At 41.7% G+C, this 26,023-nt stretch overlaps 1 protein-coding gene across 8 annotated transcripts in view; it reads right to left on the bottom strand.

Annotated features, from left to right (window-relative positions):
* The window catches only part of NRG1 (neuregulin 1), a 222,454-nt gene extending 196,642 nt beyond the window's left edge, over positions 1–25,812 (bottom strand). For 5 of the 8 annotated variants that reach the window (XM_053900935.1, XM_019466863.2, XM_019466864.2 and 2 more), the window contains exon 1: positions 25,527–25,745. In XM_053900935.1, coding sequence (XP_053756910.1) covers positions 25,527–25,623 — 97 coding nt within the window. In that variant the 5' untranslated portion in view covers positions 25,624–25,745. Of the gene's footprint in view, positions 1–25,526 lie in introns of all 8 variants that reach the window. The other 3 variants (XM_053900941.1, XM_053900943.1, XM_053900942.1) reach the window with 2 other exon arrangements.
* Between the last annotated feature and the right edge of the window lie 211 nt (positions 25,813–26,023).

The raw sequence follows: 26,023 nt of genomic DNA, 5'->3' as shown, positions 1-26,023 counted from the left end.
ACATTTCTAAGTTTTTTTCTGATGAGCTGAATAAAGTTCAAGTAGTGGGTAAACACAAAAAAGGTGAAAGGCAAGACCTGCTCTTCTTGGAGTTTATGTATATAACTAAGAATTTTGTTAAAAAGCACTCCATGGCATCATTAGAATATAAATTACTGACTCTGCATGGGTAAGAATCATGTCTACTCCATTCATTGTTCATTTCCAGCAGGCAGCAGAATGCAAGGGACATATTAAGTGCTTACTAATTATTTGTTGAACAAAGCAGTGCACAAACTTCCTATGATAAATCAGTGATTGGACACAAGCTTGTCTTCCTGAAGAATTAGGAAGGAAAGTCATAAAAACATTAACCTGAAAATTGTATCAAAGAGTAGATGAGAAAAGGAAAGGTAAGTGCTTCCCCTGTAATAATAACAGTTTTCACACAATTTTTCTGACAGATATTGAATGTGATGAGAGTTCTGTAAAAGGTTTTCTTTTGTAAAGGGGATAACAGGAAGTACAACAAATAATAAGATTATAGTTTTCTACTGAGGCAGTCTTGACTAGATACACTCACTATTCCTTTAACTACAGCGTTGCTAAAGTAAATGGGCTGCGAGAAACACACAGGCACGCACACACGTGCACGCATATGCACATACACACTTAAAGCACATCTTGGTCTTTATATATAATTTTATTGCCTCCATAGGGTACTGAAAAAGGCTTGGCTTTTTTTTTTTTTTTTTTTTTTTTTTTGTCAAGAACTTTCACCTCTGGTTCTGTGTCACATTGTTCTTGGATGGATTACTCGGGTACATATTTATCATCTCTCTTTTTTTTTAATTTAATTCCCCATACTAAAAAGACATGCACTAAATTGCCTGCACATGACTATTTGTTTGGACTCGCTGAAACTATGTAATCATAGTAGTCTCTAGACGTGGATATTATTTTCCAAAAACCCTTCTGACTTAGTCATGCAGACGTTTATATCGGACAGGGTTTCCATAAGCACAATCCTTAAGCTTTGGTGAGCATCAGAATCACCTGAAGGGCTTGTTAAAACACAGATTCCTAGACCCCAACTCAGACTTTCTGATTCAGGAGGTCTGGGGTGAGGCCAGAAGATCTACATTGCCAACAAGTCTCCAGGTGATGCTGCTGCTGGTCTGGAGACCGCACTGGGTTTTATACACCCAGAGAGATAAGACAACATTTCAGAGAGCTGATGGGAACCTGTGAAAAATAACTGATACTAAAAATACATCAGATTACTAACAGAATAATGACTAGTCTTAACCTCCTAAAGCTACAGAAGAGTAAGGATAATGCCTAAAGATTGAAGGCTATTCCTTTGACCAAAACTTGGATGCAAACAGACAAACCAAGAATTCTATTTGACATATATTTCCTTACCAGGAGAAATCTTGCATTCTGCAGAAGAGGGGCTTTTCAGATGACCTTTATGTCGACCTTACTTTGAATTTATTACTGTAATATGAACAATAGGCTATAAATGGCAATAGAGTGGACTGCATGAATAACCGTCAAGGTTAACTTCTAGGGGAAGATATTGGCCATGGGTTCCACAAAGTAACCAGTACTTACATACTTCTATGCTTTCAACTTTTATGGGGAGCTTTGTGCATTGCTGATACTGCGTTTGGATACTAAAATATCTCATCAGGCCAGGGATGAGGGAATACATTGTTTAAAACTTCAGTGAAAAGCGATCATGAGGGGGCTAGAGAGGAGACAGCACTATGGAAGCACAAGGGAAGATGTAAATAATTGTGCAGAATTCTAGAAAAGTGCTGAAGAGGAAGGACATCCGCTGAATGTTAAGAAAAAGGAAGAACTGGAAAGGCAGAGAATACAAGAAGAACATTCCAGGCAGAGGCAACCACATGATCACAGGCACAGAACTATGAGCCCACAATGCTGCTGGAGGGCACAGTGTGATCCATGTGGCTAAGGCACAACTGTGTGGTTAGAGGGAAAGAGTGGCAGGGAAAAAGCCTGAAAATGCCTAGGTGTCAATCATGATGTGCCAACCTTAAAAGGGTGAAAATCTGTAGGGAAAGGGAGTTGAGAACGCTTTTAAAGCAAAGGGCTGTCACGGTCCAATTCAACTTTTAGACAGTAACTGTCCCAGCAGCAGAGAATGAACTAGACTAGGGGATGGGAAAAAGGGAAATCCTGGAGAAATTTAGCCAATTTTTCATAAGCCAAGCAAGCGCCAAGATAGAGGTGGTGAGGGCAGAGAGCAGAGGTCCTCCTTATTCTAAGGTGTTTCTGGAGTCCCATAGGAAGGACTTGGTCCACAGGCTGGCATGGGGTGGGAGGGGGCAAGAAGAACTGGAGGTCACTTCCCTTTACTACTCTAGCTTTATCCGTATAGTGTATCCAATCAGGCAATCCATCGTCGTGTTTGATATGTACTGAGCTCTAATTATATATAAGGCACAGGTTTAAATAAGTACAATTGTGTAAGATACACTCTCTGCCAATTTCACTGTAGCCTATAGTCATGCTTTTGCCCAGAAGCACATTCCCAGAAAAAAAAATTCTCTAAAATACTGGACGCTACCCCCAAAGGGCATTCTCCAGAGATGATTACAAAGTTTAACATAGTATCTCCTCCCTTGATTTTATGTTTGGGCAGGGGTAAGGAGAAACAAAAGCATGGCATGGATGAGAAAGAGGTAGATGGTACAGTAACGGGCATTTCCAGACTGCACCACCACCCCCCAACCCCCGCGATGTAGCAATTACATGCCAAAGAAAGATACCATGACCCTCCAATAATAAGGTAAAGAATGCTTCCTAACCCCTATATGGATTAAGAATGGCTTCTTCTTACACACATATGAAGTTAATACGTAGACTAAGCTTCAACCAACTCTTCCAGACATTAGAGATTAAAAATAATAATAATAATCCTGGAAAGTTCTACAGCACTGGGTTAAGAAAACATAAGTAGAGGTTATAAGGAAACACCCATCTTGCATGGCTCTATCAATTACCCTTCATCTTTTGTTCCCCCTACTTGCAAATTCCAAACCATCATTCCAACCATCAGAAGCATCCCTTATGAAATTTCTCCTGGTGCTTTAACTTCTATATTTAGTAGTTGGACATATTTCTATGGCAGAGTACTATCACCTATCATTTGGTAATACTTGAGATTTTTATTTTTTTATTTAAATATTTTTTAATATTTATTTATTTTTGAGAAAGACAGAGACAGATTGCGAGTGGTTAGGGGCAGAGAGGCAGAGAGAGAGACACAGAATCAGAAGCAGGCTCCAGGCTCCGAGCCGTCAGCACAGAGCCCGATGCGGGGCTTGAATTCACAAGGCGTGAGATCATGACCTGAGCCGAAGTCGGAGGCTCAACCGATTGAGCCACCCAGGCGCTCCTTGAGATTTTTAAAATAGGCCTAGAGGTTTAAAATTTCCTCATCTCAAATTTAACTTAGGAACTGATGGGATATGCCAATGCAAAGTCCAAATTTTGCAGCCTAAAGCATAAAAAGCTCGAAGAGGTTCATTTGAGCGAGCATTCTCTTGAAAACCAAAGTGTTAACAGCTCACTTAGAGGAAACTTAAGTTATTGAAACAAGCACTGAAAATTTATGATGCATTTTAACCATGTGGGAGCAACTGTGAGGAGAGAACAGGCCCTATTATAATAGGTGATTCTAGAACAGTTGGTGACCAATTCCTTACCCTTCATATCCTTAAACACATTATTGTGTGCTTTAATAATACTTAGGCATTAAGAATAACGGAAACACCTGGAATGGATTTTAACACTACTTCGCTAGCCCAGGGTACGGTCCAAAGCTCGTCAGGCTAAATCTCACCCTTGACCTGCCAAATACAATGACCAGAATCCAGTCACTTCCCCACGTCCTGCAGCTGTTCTCCTTCCCTACTCTCCCTTCATAAATGTCACCTCTACTTTCTGCCTAGAACTTGAATAGCAGCAGTGAGAGCACACGTTGCCAGTTCGAGTGGAATAACAATTTCTTCACTTGGCATTCAAAAGCCAAAGTGCCTGTGTTTACTTCTGCTGACTATTGGTCTGCAATGCACATGCCTTGGGAACTTTTTTGGGCACTTTCGTCGGTGATGGCCTGAGGCAGTGACTGTAACTTCAGAGCACCACAGCGATAGAACCCGATCATGGGGAGCGGGTAGAGGGGATGAGGGACACCTGAAGGTTTTAAGTCCCACGAGAGGCAGGAAGTGAAGCTTCAGGCCCAACCTATGGAGACATGTGATGGCATCCAGATGATGGGCTACCAGGCTGCCCTTTACTCCAGGACCTTGGTCAAGTCACCTACCTTCCATTGCTTTTCTCTTAAATACTAAGGGTACCGTATCAGAAAGCTGGGTTTTTTTGTTTTTGTTTTTGTTTTTGTTTAGATCTGATTCTGTGCATTGGCAAAGTCTTGCCCCTTCTCTTGTTAACTTGGTAGTGACCACAGCAGTTACATTCAGTGAGATCTATACCTTGTCTGATTATATGCTGAGCCACAGTATCCCTTCTTTCATTCAAATTTTCAGGATCAACCCACTAACCTTTTAGTTCCTAAAGTCCATTCCTAACTGCACGTGAGGCATCTCTTTAGAGATTTCCTTAACTCAAAAATTAACCAGATATAAGCCTGCTTAGAGCCTAAAGGTAAACAAAACCAGTTAATTCATCCTCAAAATGTTACCTTCTGAAAATCCCTAATTTGACTACTTTTCACGTCAACGCATCTCTTGCGGAGGCATTATTATTGCCCTAAAGTTTTTAGTTTCTTCTTGATTAATGACTTCTCTTCCAGTAATAGAGGGTAAGTGTTTCAAAGTAACCCTCTGCTGCAAACATCTAAAAATGGTGAGTTAATTATAATAAACATTATCTTCAAACAGCTTGACAAAATAGGGAACTTTCAGGACAAATGCTGAGGAAAATCTTGAGCCCAGAAATAATATAAGCCAAATACCCGGACAATACAATCACATCTTCTTTAAGAATATTTGTCTATCCTGAGGAAGTCAGTGGCAATCAAGGCCCCAGGGTCTGCCCAAAGTGGAGAATCTTATGGTAGCCCCTCTTCAGACTAAGGTGGGAATCCAAGGGGCTAAACTTATAAAGAACCCTCCCCCCCAAAAAAAGCTATACCTACAGTTACCAAGACAAAACCTACCCCTCCTCCAACCCCAAAGAACTAAGGGACATTGTCTTCACCTTGAGTGAAGCTATAGGGAGAAGCTGAATCTAAAGACAGATTCATGACGCCCAGGGAAACAGAGCAACAGGCCTCAGAACTCAGGCCACGAACTTGGTAGGGTCCCAGGTATCCAGCAGGAACAAACTTTTCGGGCAGACAGGCGTGCACTTTTGTCCTATGCCTTGAGAAATGCCACAGATCATTTTTCCCGAGCCAGAACAGCAGAGTCAGAGACAACTGAGCACAGGAAGGAACAAGGCACTGAGTGAGAACCAGCACGTACAGAAATCATCACACACAAATTAGGAAATGAGTGTGCTTACTCTGCTAAAAGAAATAGATAACAAACTTGAAATGTCTTTAGGGACCAGGAAAATACAAAATGCAGCATAGGAGATCTGAAAACGGACCAAATCGAACAGCTAGAAATAAAACATGAATTACAATGAAAAGCTTCGTGGGCGGTCTTTGTGGCAGACTGTCCACAGCAGAAGAGACAGCGAGTGAAGCAGAAGATACGTGAGAAGAGACACAGACGCAGAGGGAGGCAAACATTGGGAACTCTGACAGGTGAACAGAACTGGGTCATGAGAGGGAGAAGTGCCAACATACTTTTCTTTTTTTAATTTTTTTTAATGTTTATTTATATATGAGAGAGAGAGAGAGAGAGAGAGAGAGAGAGAGAGCACAAACAGTGGAGGGGCAGAAGAGGGAGAGACACAGAATCCCAAGCAGGCTCCAGGCTCTGAGCTGTCGGCACAGAGTCCGACGCGGGGCTCGAACCCACGAGACATGAAATCATGAGCTGACCTGGAGTCAGACGCTCAACCGACTGAGCCACCCAGGCACCCCCCCATCCCCCAACACACTTTTAAGTAAAGTTCCAGGAGGGGAGGAAATGGGTCGAGGACATGTTTGAAAAAATATGGGTGAGGATGTCCCAGAAGAAAGCAAACATACGGGTTCAGGAAACCCAGAGTCCTGCGCAGGATAAAAAGGAATCCATACCTGAGTACATCATAGTGAAACTGGAAAAGAAAAAGAGACAGAGAGAGAGGGAGACAGAGAGAGAGACTAAGTCTTAAAAGGATCCAGAGAAGAAAGGCAGATTATCTTCAAAGGTGTGGCACTCACACTGACAACCAGCATCTCAAGGGTTCTCCGTTGATGAAAGTACAGACAGCTAGCTGCATCTTGGTTGCAGAGCAAGCTGGATATTTTATCTAATACTATAATTGCATGCTGACTAAGCCCTTCCTCTGAACTCCTTCTCAAGGTAATGGGAATAAAGAGCATGCAAATTTCTGAAAATAATTCTGAAACATTTGGCAGCTTTTAGCTTTATTATCCAATAATGTGGTAAAGCCACTGTACTGGAAATAATGGCACTTGGCTTAGAAGTTTTGTCTGTGTTAAAATCTTCCCACCAATCAATTAAAATACCTTCCTGGAGCCGTGCCACAGAAAAAGAGAAGAATAAGTGGAATTGATCCTTTCCTGGTAATAAATGAAGCTCTAGGTGATACACTTAAATACCTCTCTAAGCCACTGATGAAGTGCCTGGTGCCTGCCTGCTCACTCTTTCTTCTTCTTCAGGGTTAAGTTTTTGAGAAATAAAGTTCTTCTTTCACGCACTTCTCAGGATTTTTATCTGTACATTATTTGTCAATAAACGTTTAATGACAGTTGCAACATGGCAGAAAGTGCTTCCTGTTTCTGCGCCTGGGCTTCAATGATTTTGATGTTGAAAAGGCAACCAAAATGACCTACCACAGGTTCACAATAACAGTCTTGGCAGCTTAACCACTTCACTTAAATAGCAGTCTGCTGCTTTTCTAGTACATACTTGCTTCATCAAGAGAACAGATACACTTGGGAATCTTAGTCCTGGGACATTTAAGACGTATCCTTTCAGTTAATAACTTGATGAAAATTCAGACTTAAACACAGAAAAAATACAGTATGATAAATTAACTTAGTATTATGATCTTTGTTAGGATGATCAACAGGGTTAAAAGAGCCCTCCTGAGGGGTGCCTGGGTGGCTCAGTCGGTTGAGCATGCAACTTGGGCTCAGGTCATGATCTCGCGGTTTGTGAGTTTGAGCCCCACGTCGGGCTCTGTGCTGACAGCTCAGAGCCTGGAGCCTGCTTCAGATTCTGTGTCCCAACCCCCGGTCTCTCTCCGCCCCACCCCTGCTTGTGCTCTGTCTCTCTCTGTCTTTGAAAAATGAATAAACATTAAAAAAAAATTTTTTTTAAAGAGTCCTCCTGAGAACGTTAGTGTAGGATAGCATCTCTGGAAAATAAACAGAGCCTACAGAAAATAAAAGGAACACTCTTATATAGGAAGTTAACCGTGGAGCGGCGCCTGGGTGGCTCAGTGGGTTAAGTGTCTGACTTTGGCTCAGGTCATGACCTCACGGTTTGTGGGTTCAAGCCCCGCATGGGGCTCTGTGCTGATGGCTCAGAGTCAGAAGCCTGCTTCAGATTCTGTATCTGCCTCCCTCTCTGCCCCTCCCCTGCTTGCACTCTCTCTCTCAAAAATAAACAAAATTTTTTTTAAAGTTAACAGTGGCAAAAAAACAAAACTAAATTTGAAACAACATAAGCCCCAGAAAAAAATTAGAGAATTTTATAATATTTTAAAACAAGTATGTCAAGAATTCCTCAAAGGCTGTGTCTACTTTGCACCTCTTTCTTTTTTAACTGCTTCACATACTTCAGGTTCTCAGCACTGGTTAAATCCTGTACTGTATCCTATGCTTTTAAGGCACCAGTGCATTATGAGTATCTGAGACATCACATTCATAGCCAATACCCAGTTTCTATTCAGAATTCATATAAAAAGCTTCTGTATTAGCAACTTATAAATATATCCATTTATCATGTTCTATACTTTCACTAAATAATCCCATACCTAAACAAATCTTGGTGTTTGCAAGACAAATTAACCACATTCCTAGTTTAGCTATCAAAAATTTTATAGAAGATGAACTGTTGGCTACAAAAAAAAATTGTTACCTGCCTAGATTTTACAAAGCTATTATTTTTTCAAGTACCTTAGGATTTTTGAAAAGATATTCGCTACTAAAGCCTCTGAGTAAAAACGTACCAGGAAAGTATTGCACGGTGTTTTGCAGGACAGCCTTGTGGAGACCACCGACCTAATAAAATACAGACTTTGAATCATAGTTTTATTTTAGATCTAATTTTTTACACCTAATCTAAATCTACCTTCTTAATCGTTAGACAAGGATCTAAAGCCCAGACATATTATTTATATAGTTTTAAGTTTACTTATTTATTTTCAAAGAGACAGAGATAGCGCCAAGTGGGGGAGGGGCAGAGAGAGGGAGAGAGGGAGAGAGGGAGAGAGGGAGAGAGGGAGAGAGGGAGAGAGAGAGAGAGAGAGAGAGAGAGAGAGAGAATCCCACAAGCCATGAGATCATGACCTGGGCTGAAACATAACAGTAGGACGCTCAACCAACTGAGCCACCCAGGCACCCAAGAACAGCCATTTTCAATGATGGCCCAAACCATGTGAATTTAGTATTCCTTCCTCTTAACTGTGTGCCTGAACAGTGCTCTTTCCACACCAGCACAGTGGTGCGCCTTCTTCCCTCCTCCTCGCAGGAGATGGCTGCTTATTATACAGTTTTATAGGCTCAAACACACACACAATGAAGCCAGGCTTTCCCCTCCAGCCCTCCTAGCTCTGGCCCGAGGGTACTTCCTGGTTATAACTCGGAAGAGCTTTTCAACCCGAGACTGGCTGGGAATCAGCACATGTCTGTCCTCCCAGCTCCCTGGACGGGTTCCAAATGAACTTTTCAGTCTCCTTCGAGCCACTATTTAAGTCCCTTATTAATGTGCGAATATGAATCAGCAAACTATGAGTTTCTACCACCCTCAAAGGATCTGCATTTTCCTCAAGGCAAAGCTCCTCCCTGCTACAACCTGTAGGGTGTCATTTTTCTGTAAAGGTCTGGTTTGATGACAGTTCCCAGGAACTTTTAGGACATTCCATGTTAGTCCTGTACAAAAAACACCATGTGTTAAATCTTTGGGATCTTCCTTTCTTTTAGGATGTTACCCTAATCCTACAAATAAAGGGACTAAAACTAATCCTATAAGAGTGAAACAATAACAACTACATCTCTCATTCTTCCTACTTCCCTCCTCCACTCCAAAAAAGTTAAATAAGGGGCACCTGGGTGGCTCAGTCGGTTAAGCATCCAATGTGGGTTCAGGTCATGATCTCACGGTTCATGAGTTGGAGCCCCACATGGGGCTCTGTGCTGACAGCTCAGAGCCTGGAGCCTGCTTCAGATTCTGTGTCTCCCTCTCTCTCTGCCCCTCTCCTGTTCATGCTCTGTTTGTCTCTCTCTCTCTCTCTCTCAAAAATAAAGCTTAAAAAAAAAGAAACAGAAAAGTCTTTAAAAAAAAATAGGGGTGCCTGGGTGGTTCAGTCGGTTAAGCATCTGACTTCAGCTCAGGTCATGATCTCATGGTTCGTGGGTTCAAGTCCCATGTCGGGCTCTGTGCTGACAGCTCAGAAGAGCCTGCTTCCGATTCTGTGTCTCCCTCTCTCTCCGCCCCTCCCTTGCTCCTGCTCTGTCTCTATCTCTCTCTCTCAAAAATAAATAAACTTAAAAAAAATAAGTAAAAATAAAAAAGTTAAATAAATATAAATAAACCTCCTCATGCAAACTGAACTGCCACTCTGGAAATTTAATAATGGACTAAGAGACCTTTGACCCCTAGGTCTCTGGGTCAAAGATAATTCAGGTTGTTAGTGATAAAATGTCACAGTGCTTAGTGGTCAGTGGCTCACAGATGCAAGTGAGTGACTTGGTCTCAGAGCAGCTGCGAAGACACAGGTGTTCACAATTCTCTTCTGCACGTTCATCATTTCTACAAAGATGTCCAGAAGGCCCACACAGATCATTCTTGTTAGAACCTCTTGCATTAAGGCGTCAGTGCCAGGAAAGTTTCAGAGCACTGAGACAGATAACACACACACACACACACACACACACACACACACACACACACACACACACACACCATTACCCTCCTCTCCCATATTACTCTACTGTTCATCTTGTCAGTCAATATTTATTGAACCCCCTTGGGTACAAGTTACCGTAACAAGGAACAAATAGATATAAAGGTTTGGCTTATTTAAATTTACTGCAACCCTCAAAATAATTAAAATCATACCACTGATGTACTCCAAACGGCTATCTGATGCCACAAAAAGATCTCTTTCTCATCCAGAAGCGTAATCACACCCAAAACACTATAAAAGTACCGTTGAATTCACATACAAGGCCAATTCTAGACTTAAAAGTAAGGCATTACAGTGATGAAAATCCCTACCCTCATCTGGATGCCTGGGTTCTAATGCCAGGAGTGAGTCTCCTGTTGGCCTTTGGTGTTTTCCTCATCTAAAAAGACATGAGTCAAGCAGATGATCTCTAAAATAACCTCTTCAGTTCTAACATTCAATGATTCTTCCCAGGACTAATATAGTTGTATTTAAGATTTGACTGTTGGGGCGCCTGGGTGGCTCAGTCGGTTGAGCGTCCGACTTCGGCTCAGGTCATGATCTCACGGTCTGTGAGTTTGAGCCCCGCGTTGGGCTCTGTGCTAACAGCTCAGAGCCTGGAGCCTGCTTCGGATTCTGTGTCTCCCTCTCTCTCTTCCCCTCCCCTGCTCATCCTCTGTCTCTCTCTGTCTCAAAAATAAATAAAAACATTAAAAAAAGTTTTTTAATAAAAAAAAAAATTAAAAAAAAAGATTTGACTGTTTAGGCAGTACTAATATTGTTGAAGGTTGTTTTCATTACTTCCCCAGAATAATGGTTATTTATTTATATAGCAAACGCTAACATAGCAAGCAATAGGTTCCAGGCAATAGTCTCAGTATTTACAAACAGTAACTCCTTAAACCGCATCAGCTAACTTAATTTCCTCACTGCCTGTATGTACTTAAGAGAAAAAGGTAACAAAAACATTTTAAGTTAGCAAGAACTGTAGACTGAATAAACCTCTAATTTCTATTCACTAGTCTGAATAATTTAAGCACTGATTATTCCTTACTGAGAGCCTTAAAATAGATTGTGCAAATTGAACCCAGAAAAATAATGAATGGTCAATTTAGGAATAAATCCATGGAACGCTGGTACCGTTGATTTGCGCTCATACTTTCTTCCTGACTGATAGTAACATAATAACTAAACTGCTACCCATAAACTCCACAACTCATTGTTTTAAGCAAATTAGCAATACTGCCTCATTCATTCAATCATTGTTTAAATTAAGAGCAACAACTATGCTTCTAGCACTGTGCTGGCCCCCGGTGATGTGCTAATACATGAGGCAGATGTGACCTTATGGGGTTTAAGGTCTAAAGATGTAAAATGCTAAGATGTGCATCTATGACCACTCAATTAAAAACCTCCTGGGTGAAAGCAGTGGTTTATTTTCTAAAAATTAAAATATATTAATGACACGGGGCACCTGGGTGACTCAGTCAGTTAAGTGTCTGACTCTTGACCTCGGCTCATGTCATGACCTTGCAGTTTCGCGGGTGTGAGCCCTGCGTCGGGCTCTGAGCAGACAGTGCGGAGCCTGCTTGGGATTCTTCCTCTCCTCTCTGTCTGCCCCTCCCCTGCTCACACTCTCTGTCTCTCTCAAAATAAATAAATAAACTTAATATATGCATATACATATATGTAATGACAAAATAAAATGCACCAAGTAGAACCGAGATTGTTTGACCTTTGTCCTGCAAGCAAAAACCAAAACCCAGGATAAACTGAAGTTATGTACAAAAAACTTCTATAATAAAAAAAAATATGGTGATAGAATGTGGAAAGTTCCCTATTTATTTACATACACATGTTGATATCCTTACAGTTTTATCACTCGGCACTTATACTAACTCCTGAAATATTATTTATGGGACTAATAATCATAAAAGCAATCTCATAAAAAGTAACTCTACCTGATCATTGAAAAGATAGTTCTAGTAAATTTCAAGTATAATTACTTCATACCTTTTGAAAGCAAATGAAAAGAAGGTCTGTACCCATAGAAAGCACAGAGCCACATATTTAGGCAATGTGCAAATTTAGTACTTAGAACCTTGGGTATGTATATCCGTATGTACATTTCCCATTTCTTATTTCTTTGGGTGACCAGAAATAGAGTGATTTTCTTCCATGAAACCATCATCGCTACTTAAAGATCAGAGGCCTGGGGCACCTGGGTGGCTCAGTCGGTTAAGTATCTGACTTAGGCTCAGGTGATGATCTCACAGTTCAAGGGTTTGAGCCCTGCATCGGGCTCTGTGCTGACAGCGCAGAGCCTGGAGCCTATTTCAGATTTTGTGTCTCCCTCTCTCTCTGCCCCTCCCTGGCTCATGCTCTGTCTCTCAAAAGTCAATAAATGTTAAAAAATTAAAAAAAAAAAAGATTACAGGCTTTTACTTACAAACGTACCATGAAACATGACAATTCTAAGGATATCCATTATTCACTTAATTTGTCCAGGGTCTCAACAAAGAACTGCTGTGTTCATAACCCAAAACTAGATTCTTATAAGTTCTGAGCAGGAAATATTCTTTACATTTTATAGTGAGTTGATACACCAATACAAGCAAAACACCGTGAATCTTCCAAAGAGTTATTTTTCTCTGTGAGTTAATGTGAGAATGGTAACACCACTGGGGATGAATAAATTGTTCTCCTGATGCAGTTGTAACTTATCTTGCTCAAGAGCAACAGCATTATTCAGGAGCTATGCCATCCAGCTGCTGATAAGTTTCACAGAAACAAATCCCAAAAGGGCATCTGTGTTAAGGTCAGCAGTAACTTTGTAAAATCACGTATCTAAAATGACAAAAAGGGCATTCAGATCTTCTGTGGCTGCCTCTCTCGTGGAATCCAATGATGTCAGAGGCATAGGCGCCTAGAAGTTCTCCCAACTGGTATGTCTAGATCATGTCCCTGTAGGACAATCGCTACTACCCTTCTGGCTCCCGGGAGCTTTATTCCCATACTGGTGCACTCAGGGCAAAACTGAGGTTGGCTGTGTCCTGCCTTTTTGTCACAATTTCCAGAGGTAGAATGGAGTAAACCTAACATACAGTGGAGGGAAGCACTGAGACATATCTTTACCTTACAAAGTGTGACTGCAGTCGCCAAAATCGGATGTGAAAAGCTTTCACCAAAGCTTTCACTGAGCTTTTTAAGTTTTGTGAATATTTATTCTCTAATCACTACAATATTGTAAGTGGTGACAGTTTTTTCACCGTGCATGGTCCAATTTAGAAGTTCCCTTGGTAGATGGAGTCCTGCGTAGATTCGATCTGAGAGAAGAATAAATGCATAGAGGTCTTGGGGACTATGCTGCCTATATTGTTAATTCCTGGGGAAAGATAACAAATGGCCTTTGTCTTGCCTGCCTTCCAGAAGTAAACCCCAGTCCTTTTTGATGGGTGTAAATAATGTACACAACATTTAAAATTCTCATGGTGCTTTCCAAATATCGAAAATATAAAATAACTATCTCCATTGACATTTTTCCTTTCTTTCAGGTTAAGGGCAACTGAGAACATACAATATAGTCGGCATGTAAAAAATAACAAAAACAAAACACAATCCTTAAGACATACATCTCCCATTTCTATTCAATTTAATATATGGAAAATTATGTATTTCATTTCCCATTCAACTCAGCATTCAAATAATTGGTTTCCTCTTGACAAACCCACCAGCTCATTTCCATAATTCCTGTATATATAACTCTTTCCCAAAATGGATAATGCATGAGCAGTTCCCTCCCACCCCCCACCCCCAGGGAAGAATTCAAGTATATAGCAAGGTGACCTCACTAAAACGAATTATAATCACAATCTATTTTCTGTATTTGAACTAATCCTTCTGGGACAGTACACCAGCCTTCAATATTTTTCTCAGAAACAGATGACAATAATTTTCAATATTACTGCTCTTATAACTGTTTATAAAAATCTACCGTTTCTTGGGTTTCACAGCAGGCTCCCTGTTTTTATTTATTTAAAAATAACTTAAAGTGGAGAATATCGGGAATACTATCATTTTAAATAGTGAAATAGTGTGCTTAGCACAAATACTGTCACTCTGTTGGCAGAGAAGAGAGAAAATACCAAAAGAATATAAAAGCAAGTTGTGATACCTACATACAAAATAATGTCTACTCAATAGACAAATGAAAAATTTTGTGAGATAATAAACTTAATATAGCTTACAACACAATGTGCTCCAATTAAATCAATTTATAAATACAATTATCTATTCTTCAGCTCAGGAAAAAAAATAGTAAACGTATACAGAAAATGATTCTCACTCATTTATTCTATAAATTCATATGTAAAGTACTCTACTAGGCACTATGTGCAATACAAGTTACCCTTGACCATGAAGACATAGGAGATAAGGTATGAGAACATTACCTCTAAAGAATTAATTGCTATATACTTTAAAAGAATAAGAGTGTGTGTAATATTTAAAATACAAGCGCACATAGCCTATTATTGTACCAATTCACTAAAATATCACCACTAGTGGGGCGGCTGGCTGGCTCAGTCGGTTGGGCGTCCAACCTAAACTCAGGTCACGATCGCATGGTTCGTGGGTTCGCGCCCCGCATCAGGCTCTGTGCTGACAGCTCAGAGCCTGGATCCTGCTTCAGATTCTGTGTCTCCCTCTCTGTCTGCTCCTCCCCCACTCACACTCTGACTTTCTCTCTCTCTCAAAAATAAATAAAAATTAAAAAAAAACTTTTTAATAAAAAAATTAAAAAATATATCATCACTAGTGTTACTCTGTTCTCCAAAAATGAGTTTGTCTATAGGTCAAAGTTCAAGCTAAACCTCAGGTTAAGAATATCCGCTCATCTTTTTATGAATGTGTTGCACATTTGGCATTTAACTCTCACCAATGGTCCAAAGCTACAGAATCTATGCCAAATAAATACTTGATGTGTACTACCAACAACATGATCATTTACAAGGGACCTCTGTGTATATGACCCCAGGAAAAGATGTAGAGCATGTATTTATAAAGTTGTCTTCTGAGGTCTTAAAATTCAGACATTGATTCGGACATACAGAACAAGAGGATACCATGAGATGAAAAGTACACTAAAAAAAATGCCTAGATTTTGTTAATATGCAAACCCTATAAAACCCATCATTTAGTCCTCTCTACCGAGCACAACACCCAATACTACTCCTCAGAACGACTGCGTGAATTACGTACTATTTTCCACACTGGGGACACACGCAAAGTAAGGCTAAAGAGCTTCGTCCCCGCTGGGGATGCGTGACAGGGAGGCTGTGGCTCCCAGCTGCACAGTCGGCGCACACAACCCTTTCAGCCAGGCTCTGATGGAACTGACCCGGCACCGCTCAGCCACAGGAGGAGGGACGCAGCAGTCACTGAGCCAGGCCAACATTCAGGTGTCCCAGAAACTTCCACTTGGTGCTGCTCACGGTCAAATTGTCCTGCTGCTGTGTCCTGAGCCGCACTGTATTAGAATGCAGGAATTCTCAGTTGGCCTGCTAATTAGGAAAAAAAAGTTTCCTTCTCAGTGGCCACACTCAGAAAAGGGATTTTCACTTTTGAGGCGAACAGCCAGATACTTTTTGGAGAACGCAACATGAGTGCTGGGCCAAGTCAGGATAGTGCGGGTGCGGGGGGAAGGGAGGATCGCTGAAGGGGCAGCAGTGGGGCCACGTCCACGAGGGCGTGGGCCCAGGCGTGTCCCTTTTAGGGGGACTTTGTTTTGTCCCATCCCCTGTGGAATATACGGGTGCAGATCTAAAATGCTGTCCCTACTTTGTACATCCTTCACTCCAGTGTGTTTGGAGAAAAGATACCAGAATTATCAAAATGATGACTTAAAATGTTGACTTGAGCTTCACTTAACCGCTGGCTGCACAGGTACACGTTTTTGTCTGGGCCAACCCTAACTGAGGTTACAAATGGATAGGGCATCGCTTCCATCCAAAAAAGTCTCACTATATCCTCACATATTACGTGAATATACAAAACGAACACAAAACAACCCTTTCATCTAAATATCCATAACCTTTAATATAGTTTAAACTCACAACTGGAAAGAACACTTCCCATGTTTGAGAGGGAAGGGGGGGAAGGGAAGGTACACACACATACACACTTTTTCGTACACTAAGCCATGTTAAACATGATGCCAATGTTCACACTGTAGACACAAAACTACAGCGTGCTGTGTCCAAAATGACTTCCCTTATCCTGGAGCCTCCTTTACATCAACTACTATTAGAGCAAGTTACCAACCCCCTCCTCCTCCCCTAAATGTCCTCCAATACAACAGAAAGTCCAAGGAATAAGATGCAGACAGGGGAGAAGAGGCAAATTCAGGGACAATCAGAAACCTGTGTAAGTCTTGCTAAACTTAAGAACAGAAAGAACATTTGGGGCAGCTGGGTGGCTCAGTCGGTTAAGTGTCCGACTTCGGCTCAGGTGACGATCTCATGGTCCCTGGGTTTGAGCCCCGAACTGGGCTCTGTGCTGACCGCTCAGAGCCTGGAGCCTTCTTTGGATTCTGTGTCTCCCTCTCTCTGCCCCTCCCTCCCTCCCTCCCTCTCCCTCTCTCCCTCTCTCTCTTTCTCTCTCTCCCCCCACCAAAATAAATAAAACATTAAAAATTTTTTTAACTTTAAAAAGGAACAGAAAGAACATCTGATTCACAAAACACATATTTCTAAACACTAAATAGCAGCACATACATTTATCCCCATAAAAGAAAGCTCTCTTTCTCGTGAGCATTTTGTTTTCTTTTAAACATCTATGTCCCTCACTTCTTTCTTCTTTGATTTTTGGATGCATTCCTTATCAGCTCACATGTAAGTGTGATTTCCTATTATTATATATGAATAAAAATTCCAAAATAAATGACATACTACACAGCTAAGAAATAAACTTTCAGTTATAAAATCTTAGGGCATTAAGGGACACGTGGGAGGCTCAGTCAGTTAAGTGTCGACTTTGGCTCAGATCACGATCTCACAGGTCATGGGTCCAAGGCCTTCATTGGGCTCTGTGGTGATGGTGGGAACTTACTTTTGGGATCATGTCTCTCCCTCTCTCTCTGTCCCTCCCCCACTCATGCTCTCTCCCTCAAAATAAACAAACAACTTAAAAAAAACCCTCAGGGCATTAATAGAGACATGTTTCTATGCATAATTAATATTAAAACTTTTTTACATAAGGTTGGAATATATTTTTGAAGTATAAAATATAAATCACAAAATGTGTAGGAATTTCAGCTTTCAATCCTGGAGTCCTTAGATATAAGACCTTCAGTATTTAAAACATTTCACTAGAAGATTGATGTATTCTGAAAAAAAAAAAAAAAATCATTCCAAATTGGAATCTAGACATTTCCTTTTAAAGATTGGTTTTAGATTCACTATGGAATAGCTAAAGAGACTGTCATAACCTTAAAAAATGCAATTTGTCTCTGCAATTACGAGATTATATATAACAAACATGACTTACAGTCACAAACGTGAATATACACACTTTTTAAAACCTAGCTCTATCTAAATTTAACTTTATTTATAAAGCAATATAGGCCAATCATAATGAGATGCATTTCCACTTGACAATAAATTTCACAGTTATTAACATACTAGAAAACTTGTGTTGCTGTAGCACTGTGAAAGTGGGCAAAGGTATTTTTTTCCCTATTATCTCATAAAATAAAACCAGGATTACTCATCATTCACCAGTATTTCCTTTTCATATCTCTGTAATCTCTGCAGAAATATGGTGGGTAAGAGAAAGCAAGATAACGGTTTTCTAAGGTCAAATAAAAATAAAAGTTCTATGTTGTGGTAGAAATACACCACTTTTCTCTCCAAGGGGAAATACTCCTTGCCCTGACACTCTATGCTGAATTTGTTTTATATGGATATCATATGACCTGATCCATTTATTGGAGAAAATGTCACTGGTTCAATGATATCCTATCCTGGGTTCCTTTATATATTACTTTTAACCTCTTTTAATTACCAAAACTTATAAGAATTTTCTCGACGTTGTCCCTACAATATTATTTAAAATAATATGTAAAGCACAAAGCCAAAGTACTCAAGAGACTCCAAATATTAAACCATAGGACATTGACAAGAGTCAGTCATGTATGACCTACAAAATTGACTATTTCATGTGGTTCAACCCAATGAAGCATTCCCTAACTCTCACATCATTGAAACTAAAACTCAACAGCTGCCCAAGGAGCCAGCTGCCTGCCTGATGAAGTTGTGGCATGAAAGATTTGGGACACGGAAGCAGAGCAAAGGCTACTTTCCATCAGTAATACCTTTCTTGTCTAGGAAACACAGCAAACTACACTGCATTTCAAAAAGAGAAGAGGACTCAAATAATGGGAGCAACTCATGAATGAAGATGGCTAATGCCAGGTGGAATAAGTCAGGAGCAAATGACAAGGACGAGGTGACAATATTACAATACTAGCCCATGTCCAATGGATTTAGTCTTTCATACCCATTTTCAAAAATGTGTACCTCTATCAAGTAGGGTTCTTGGGGTGCTTGGGTGGCTCAATTGGTTAAGTGTCTGACTCTTGGTTTCGGCTCACGTCATGATCTCACAGGTTCGTAAGTTTGAGCCCTACATTGGGCTCTGCACTGACAGTTTGGAGTCTGCTTGGGATTTGCGCACGCGCGCGCTCTCCCTGCCCCTACCCTGCTTGCTCACTCGCTCAAAAAAAAAAAAAAAAAAAAAAAAAAAAGAGTAGGGTTCTTAAACAATTTAAGCTAGGGGTTGAAGAAACTGTGTGAAGAAATGAAAGCAAACGTGTTAGTAAAAATCCTTTGTTCAATTACATAATGCAACTTTTAAATGTGACTAAATCTCTTCGAAGGCTCTGAACTTATTCAAAAGGAATAGCTCTAAAGGGCAACTAAAAGGTGCTTATGAGATATTAGGTTCTCTGAGGAAAAAGTGCCGGTGAAAATGAATTTCACGGACACCCCCTTGCAAGTGACAACTGCATGGTCATCATCAGGATGATGTATCAGAATGTTCCCATTCAGAATTCTTAGTGAATTCAGGCTATTTGGTCTAGCTGGGAAATGAACTCCAGTTGAGGCAGCTAACTCTGATCAAATCAGGACCCTCCTCTTCCCCATAGACTGCCCAGAACATGCAAGTAACTTAAGAAAAGTTAAAAAGGAGTCATTCTTTGGGGAATAGCAGTGTGATGCTCTTGGAGCACCCTCTGGAGGCCACAGAAAAGTGACACTGGTAACTCGGACAAAGAAGAAAATTCTGGTTATCTCTGGCCTTCCAGATCTGCAGTCCACGGATCTCCCTTGCGTTGGACTCAAAAGTGTACTTGTTCAATCTTAATCAAGATGATCTACAACACATGCATAATTAATTTATTGTTTGAAAATGCAAAAGAAATACAAGACGTAACCACATTCTCACACAATTGGGTCTTCATTTTAAAAAAGAAAAAAAAATGTGCTGATTAGTGTATTTTCAGCCTACATTCTGAATTCTTTCAGGAATTTATTGCAGAGGCATCTTTTAATATTTAGAAGAGAGGAATGTGAAAATATAGCATTCTCATTAACAAAGTGTAAGCACACGAGGTTATACAGGGTCCTAATAGTTATCAAACTTCTCAGAGTAGCCAGCCTTAGGTTAGTAAAATGGAGAGCAAATTAAGTTCTGTTTTTTCCCCTAACACCTTGCCTTTTCTAAAGCAACAAACACTGACATCTATTGGCATTTTGGTAGCTCACTTTTTAAAGAATCTATTAAAACTCATACAAGGACACAACCACACAATTAGGATGTGAAGCATCACAGTGGATCCAAAACGTCACTTGTGCCTTTGGGAAATTTCATTTTCTGTACCTTACAGCATATTCAATAGACACTATTGTCTTCTGGTTAAAATAAATCAGTTTTTAAACCAAAACTATCTGATTTATTTTTTTTGCATTTTCTGTTTATGCAGAGGAAAGTCCTAGGATTAACCAAAATATGAGAAGTCCATTTATTTGTCTCTTTAAGCAAACAGAATCACTCACCCGGTTTGTTTTCCTCTGTCCTAATAGAACACGATAAACTATCAGGACTGTGAAAGCCAAATTTAGCTTGTTACTCCGAGAAAGTTAATAAAATACCGATTTGGTATGTGTCATACTCCCAGAACTTTAAACACTACGTACAACCATTCTAGTGGTTCTAGAGGGGAGAGCACTCTTTGTGAAGAAGTATGGATTTCCTATATTCATCATTTATTTATATTTAGTAACACCTGCACTCAATTCTGGGCTCCTTGCTGGCAATATACTATTACACTTGATAAAAAGATAACAAAGAAAATGTTCATACACACTCTTTCCCTTTCAATTGCTGCAATTTGTACCAGTCCCCAAAGAGAAGATTATGCATTCTATATAATAAAGTGAGGTTTGAGAGTCATCTCTTAAGTGTTGCCAGCAAAGGAGTCGTGTTTCAAAATCTTCTCATAGCTTGAAACCTCAACGTCTTTCTGCCAGAGATAAAATTATGTTGCACCTCACTCTATTTTCAATATTTAGACTGAATTCGGGACCGTTTTCATAATACATATATGCCGCTATGGTGTTTGACATATTTATCCACTTTTCTCTATATATACAGGTAGTAGATACTAATATTTATACTCATTCTAATCTAAAGCCAGTTTGGGATTATTTTTTTTACCATAAAAGGTAAGTTTTGAAAATGATATCGAATACCTTTGTAAAGACCTGGACGATCTGCTTCTTAAGTAATTTTATGAACAGAGTTACCATGTATCGGGCACTTACTACATGTTAGGCGATGTTCAGTATGCCTCCGTGGATTATCTCAAGCCTCGTAATAACTTCATGATAATAATAACATTTTCCTATGCAGTTTTTACAAATAAGGAAACTTAGGCATAGAGAGATTAGGTAACTTTCTCATGATATCTGTAAGGAGCAGGAACACTAGGATTTAGACCCAGGCAATCTGGCTAAAGAGGTAAGAACCAGGAACCCTGCTTTTTGCCGAGTGGCAGTGAGGCATTTTTGTACTTCCCAAAGGACAAGTGACAAAATACACAAAGCATCTGTTACACTGCCTGGAACATGCTAAGATATTCAATAAATATTAGCTCCCTTATTGATAATATAACGAGTGCCTGGGTGGCTCAGTCGATTGAGCATCCGACTTCAGCTCAGGTCATGATCTCGTGGTTTGTGGGTTCAAGCCCCACGTCAGGCTCTGTGCTCACAGTTCAGAATCTGGAGCCTGCTTGGGATCCTGTGTCTCCCTCTCTCTTTGCCCCTCCCCTGCTGGTGCTCTGTCTCTCTCTGTCTCTCAAAAATAAATAAACGTTAAAAACATTCTAATGAATATAAAAGCATCCAGTACAGTGCCTGGCATGTAGTAAGGTATTCCTTATTCTCATACTAGTTCAATATTTTCTGATTATATATATATATATATATATATATATTTTCCTCATCAGTATTACTTTCTCATCTTGCAGATATGAGAATAGTATCCCAAGTTTCTCTCTTTCTGCTTCAAAATAATTTTTCAAAATAAATCCTATTTCATCTTATCAATGATATTTAGTGTTCTGAATAATTACATAAGGTAAGTGGCCAGAAGTAACCAGCTTGAAACATCGCTGGACATTCCTCTGGCTCTGTAAACACACGGTGCCCTGTTAGTGACAGCACACTTTATATCCAGGAATGTTTACAAGCACTTCAGTCTGGGGAACCACTTCAAGAAACACATGGGTGATGTCATCGAGGGAGCACACAGACCACTTCTACCCGTTTGGTATACTAAGATTCTCAATTTATCCACCACTTGTACTCACAAATGCCTCCTTCTGCCAAGATTAAGAGGAGTCACAATAGTTCTAGAACTCGGCTTAGCTTGGTCACGGATTTGTTTCAGGTCACTTGAAAGGAAAAAGAGAGAGAGAGAGACAGAGAGAGAGAGAGAGAGGGAGGGAGGGAGAGACAGAAAAGAATCCTTTGTGGTGTTTTATGAAAGAAAAACATATCAGCCAATGGAGATTCATAAGGGAAGCTCAGAGCCAAAGACCAGATAGCAAAACAAAACAAAGCAAAACAAAAACTCTGGGTTTGTAACCGGTGCTTCAACAGGAAGAGTTTGTTGAGTTAAATCAATAAGAAGAGGCTGGAATGGGAGGTCTAGAATCTAGGAGGCCCAGGATGTTACAGGGCCCCTGGTACAACATGGATCTGGGTTACAAAGCCCAGGATTTGCTGAGGTTGCTTATTTTGAGCAAAGAAGAGGAACCAATGACACCAAGGGCTTGGGACCTATTAGAGCCACTATTATGGAACAGATAATTCTGTTGAACATCTGCAGCCCCAATAGTGTGCAATTCAATATTCAGTTAATTGTATAAAAATGTGGATGCTATGAAACATAGCCATGTATGTATCACATATCAGTCACACATGTCATATGAAAGTTAAAGAAGCCCTTTTCCCCTGAAAATTTCCCTCCAACAGATGTGTTTATGCCTCTGCATATAATACAGCACACAGCGGGGCTGAGAGGCCATTATCTCAGCATTACATCTCCCCCGACTGTCGTGAAGTAATGTTATAACAGCCAAAGAGAGGCTGGGCAGTTCATGTGCGTCATGTAGCATGTGCACTTGCAGTGGCCACTTTAAGAAAGGGGCGAAGTGTGGGGTTGACGGACTCTTATGCAGGAGCTATTTAACGGATGGGTGTGGTCCATAGGTCCTCATCTGGGCTGGCTTGTCAAGGGGCAACACTACAGTGATGACACCAGAAGTCGTTCTTTTGGGGACACCTGGAGAACTTGAGTGCAAAGGAAGTTAAGAAAGGCACGTGAGTTTCTCCCACAAACCATTACGGCTATAGGTTATTTATTCCCCCAAGATAAGGAAATGTAACTGGCACTCACCATTGTAAGGAAAACGACAAGGAGAGAAACGCTGATTTCAAAGCAATACTATTAATGCCACGTGCCTTTACAGAGAGCTGGTTTCAAGTTGACCATTCTTTTCAATCGAATGAAGAATCAATATTCTTAAGTGGTTTATGTGATTTACATGACTTTTTACCTCCTCCAAGGTGCCCAGGAGGAGGTAAAAAGTTCCTCCCCAAAGATGACGACTCCCTGATGGAAAAGGGAGATAAACATACTAAAAACTAACCCGAGCCAAGTTCACCTCAATTTTTCAGGAAGATAATAGGGAAAATGTCACTTGGAGATGCCAATCTATCTGGTTTAGAGGGAATCGCAACGTGGACTGGAAAGCAGAATGAGAGCCACCGAGGAAGCTCTGGAACTCTGTGTCAAGGGAGAACCTTCGGTAGTCACAACACAGCTGCTACCTAGTAGATAAGATCCGTAGGACACAGAAATGCCTGCTTGCTCTTAAATCTCCCCCCCACGGAACTACCTGATTATCTGAAATGTCTATGTTATGGCACTGCCACTATAAACCCTTGACAAAATGCAAACCTGTTACCTGAGAGGGATGCCACTTCAAACCAATGCCCTGCTTAATTCATCAGACCACCTACAGAGGGACACAGAAACTTGTGAAGGCAGAGTTCACAGGCAGGACAGGGAAAGACCTAAGGCCCCCACAAATAACTCTACAACTTTACAGTTCTGGCTACATCTAAGGTCTCTTTAATTTACCATGATGACTTTTGAAAGGACAATAGATAAAGTCACGTAGAGGTTGCTAATTCGGCTCCCCATTTCAGACCTTGTCTCCAAAACACAAGGTAAAAGTAAACAAAATTTCAATATACCCTCATGAAGTAATTAAGGTGAATCTGATCAGCAGTATCTTATTATACAAGCATGCACAGGAATGGTCAGTGGCCAAACAATTACTCTTTGTTCAATTTCTGTTTTGCTCAAAACCTGCCGAAGGTCCCTGCCAGTAAGTCAGGTTCTGAAATGCTATCAGTGATGCCAATAAGAAGTCTAAGCAAATCTTGTTTTCTTCCTACAAGGAACAAATATTTCTGCTTATCTTCTCAGCCACAGTATTACCAAGTGCTATTGAATTAATTCTTCAGGAGTGCTGGGGGATGCTTTAAGTGACTTTAAGTGACTTAATGAATCTGGATCAATTAACAATTGGGAATGGACGAGACAGAAAAAAAAAAAAAAAGACCTTATACGTCTCCCTCTCTTCTCCTTTTTTAAGCATCTTCTTCAGTCACTCATAAGCAAGTATTTATGTGGGATGTTTGCTCTCTTCAAGACAATATATATCTAAAGGATCAGCTCTTCCTTGTGAAGTCTAAGGTGAAACTGTCATTCACATCCGTGTGCTAATGATCAAAAGCAAGATTTGTCTCTAGAAAGCCTCGACTGCCATTTCATCCTATTATATAACCAGCAGGCACCTGGGTTCAAAAATTTAGACAAACTTTTGCTTTTTGGAACCTCTTGGGAGCATAAATTAAGCATATTTATCAAGGAGGTCCTGAAAACCAGAACTGGTAAGCTGGAAGTCTGAGAACTTATTTGGAGCAGACCTGGTTCCTGGCACTGGCTAGATTTTTATCTGCTTCGCTGACCTCTAGGAATCCCTCTCAACTGATCTGAGTTCCAGTATCTCAGGGCTGAATCAGGGTGAACGTACGCACACACCGCGACCCTATAGGGCTTCCCCTCGGCCGCGCACCCGCTCCAGCTCCCGGGGCCTCTCTCGCGACCACCCAGCTCTGCCCAACCAGGCGCGCCAAGTGGAGACCCGTTCCCGCTTTTCTCGCTAGAGGGCAGACGGGGCCCGTGCAAAGCCCTCCTAGCGCCGGACGAGCGCGCACCCAGCCTCGGTTCCCGCACTTCGGTCCGGCTCCCGGGCTGGGCTCAGCTGCGGAGCGCTGGGAAAAGGCCGTGCCAGGGAGTACTGCGCGACCCGGACCCCCGGAGGGTGCGGGCCGCGGCCGCCGCCCCCAACCGTACGCGCGGGGTGCGGACGTCCGGGTGGGGCTGGGCGTCCAGGTGAGGGGCGGCCCCACCGAAGGCAAGAACCGCCCGGTTCCGCGGACGCGCGGGAGCAGCGCCAGGCGCCAGGAGCGCAGGGCGCGGGCAGGCGAGGGAGAGGCGACGCCAGCGGAGGAGGAGGAGGAAGAGGATCGCGGAGCCCGGCCGTGCTGCGCACTCACCTGGGCTCGGGCCGCCCGCTGGGAGCGCGGGCTTCTTGCCGGAGCCTCGGTCCTTCTTGCCCTTCCCCTTGCCTCTGCCTTCTTTGCGCTCGGACATCTCGCCCGAGAAATGCACGCTCTACGCGGACGGCTCCCGGCGATAGGCGACGCGCCCCAAGTTTGGTCCGAGGGCTTGGATCGGGTTCGGGAAAAGTTTGTCCCTCGAGGAGGGAGAGCGCGTGGCCCGGCTGAGGCACTCGCGGTGCGCGGGGGCGTCTCCTGTCGCCCGCGGGGAGCGGCGCGGACGCGGCGTGCGGTCCGGGCCACCTGGGGCTGGCGGTCGCTCTCGCTCTCGGAGCTGTTCGTGTCGCTCAGGGAAGTCCTCGGTTCCCGCCGCGCTGGGTCCAGCCGCTGTCGGCTCCGGTGGTGGCGTCCGTCCGGCGCGCTCGCAGCCCGATGAGGGAGAGGCGTTCACCGTCCTGCCCCGCGCTCGCTTCGCCCAGGCAGCCGCCGCCGCT

This window comes from Panthera pardus, unplaced genomic scaffold (assembly GCF_024362965.1).
Source record: "Panthera pardus isolate Hobbes unplaced genomic scaffold, ASM2436296v1 HiC_scaffold_13, whole genome shotgun sequence".
Classification (NCBI taxonomy): domain Eukaryota; kingdom Metazoa; phylum Chordata; class Mammalia; order Carnivora; family Felidae; genus Panthera; species Panthera pardus.
Note: the sequence above shows the minus strand (reverse complement) of the source record. Positions and strands in the feature narration are given on the sequence as shown.